At 67.6% G+C, this 816-nt stretch overlaps 1 protein-coding gene across 1 annotated transcript in view; it reads left to right on the top strand.

Annotated features, from left to right (window-relative positions):
• The window catches only part of MFSD12 (major facilitator superfamily domain containing 12), a 7,722-nt gene extending 7,018 nt beyond the window's left edge, over positions 1–704 (top strand). The window contains exon 11 of the mRNA XM_009637443.2: positions 215–704. Within this exon, the coding sequence (XP_009635738.2) occupies positions 215–309 (95 nt within the window). The 3' untranslated portion in view covers positions 310–704. The remainder of the gene's footprint in view (positions 1–214) is intronic.
• The last annotated feature ends 112 nt before the right edge of the window (positions 705–816 follow it).

Raw genomic sequence — 816 nt, 5'->3', positions numbered from 1 at the left:
GTGCTTTCTGCCAGCTCAGCAGCTGCCTCTCTGCCCAGCTGGGTGCCTGCTTCTTGCCCTGGGGAGAGGACGGACCCCCCTGTGCTGCCTTGGGGACGTGCTCAGGCCCCTCGTGCCAGCGGCAGGGGAGTCCGGAAGGTCCGGGCCAGCACATGGTGGGTCCCCCAGCAGCTGCAGTGGCTCCTAACCTGACCCTTCCCTCCCATCTCCGCAGATGCCGTCTGCCTGCAGGGGCTGAGCGGAGCGGGGACCCCCTACGGCGCGACGGAGAGCGTGGAGGGGAGCATCCAGGGCGGCACTGTCAACTGAGCAGGGCCCATGTCCTCGGCCACCGTGGTGTCCACGCCGCTGAGCTCTGCCTGGAGGGACCCCCCTCGGCAGGGGATGGCGCTGGGACGGGGGCGCTGGGCGCCGGGGGGGTTGGCCCCTGCCCTGTCTCCCTGTCACCTTGCACTGGACTCGTGTTCCCCACCCGCCCTGCGCCCGGCCTGGGGACCCGTGAAGGATGTCACCCTGTGCTTGCACACGCGTAACACTAGAAGGCCCTGGGCTGGGCTGCGGGGTCTGCCCCAGCACGGGGGACGGGCGCCCGGCCCTCGGTTTTAACCTGCTTTTTTGTAAGGTCAGTATGTACAAACGGCACTTTTTAAGGGAGGAGAAAAAGGAGAGAAAAACAAAAAAACAACAAAGCACCTCTAACCATGGACAGCCGCCCTTGGAGTCTTCCCTGGGCGCCTTCCCACTCGGGCAGGGCCCTCAGGGCCGGGGCCCTGGGCCTTGGGGTGGGGACCCCCACGGCGGGGGGGTGGGCAGAGC

Source organism: Egretta garzetta, unplaced genomic scaffold (genome assembly GCF_000687185.1).
Source record: "Egretta garzetta isolate BGI_Z169 unplaced genomic scaffold, ASM68718v1 scaffold564, whole genome shotgun sequence".
NCBI lineage: Eukaryota > Metazoa > Chordata > Aves > Pelecaniformes > Ardeidae > Egretta > Egretta garzetta.
The sequence above is the reverse complement of the archived record's forward strand: the minus strand, read 5'-3'. Positions and strand labels throughout refer to the sequence as shown.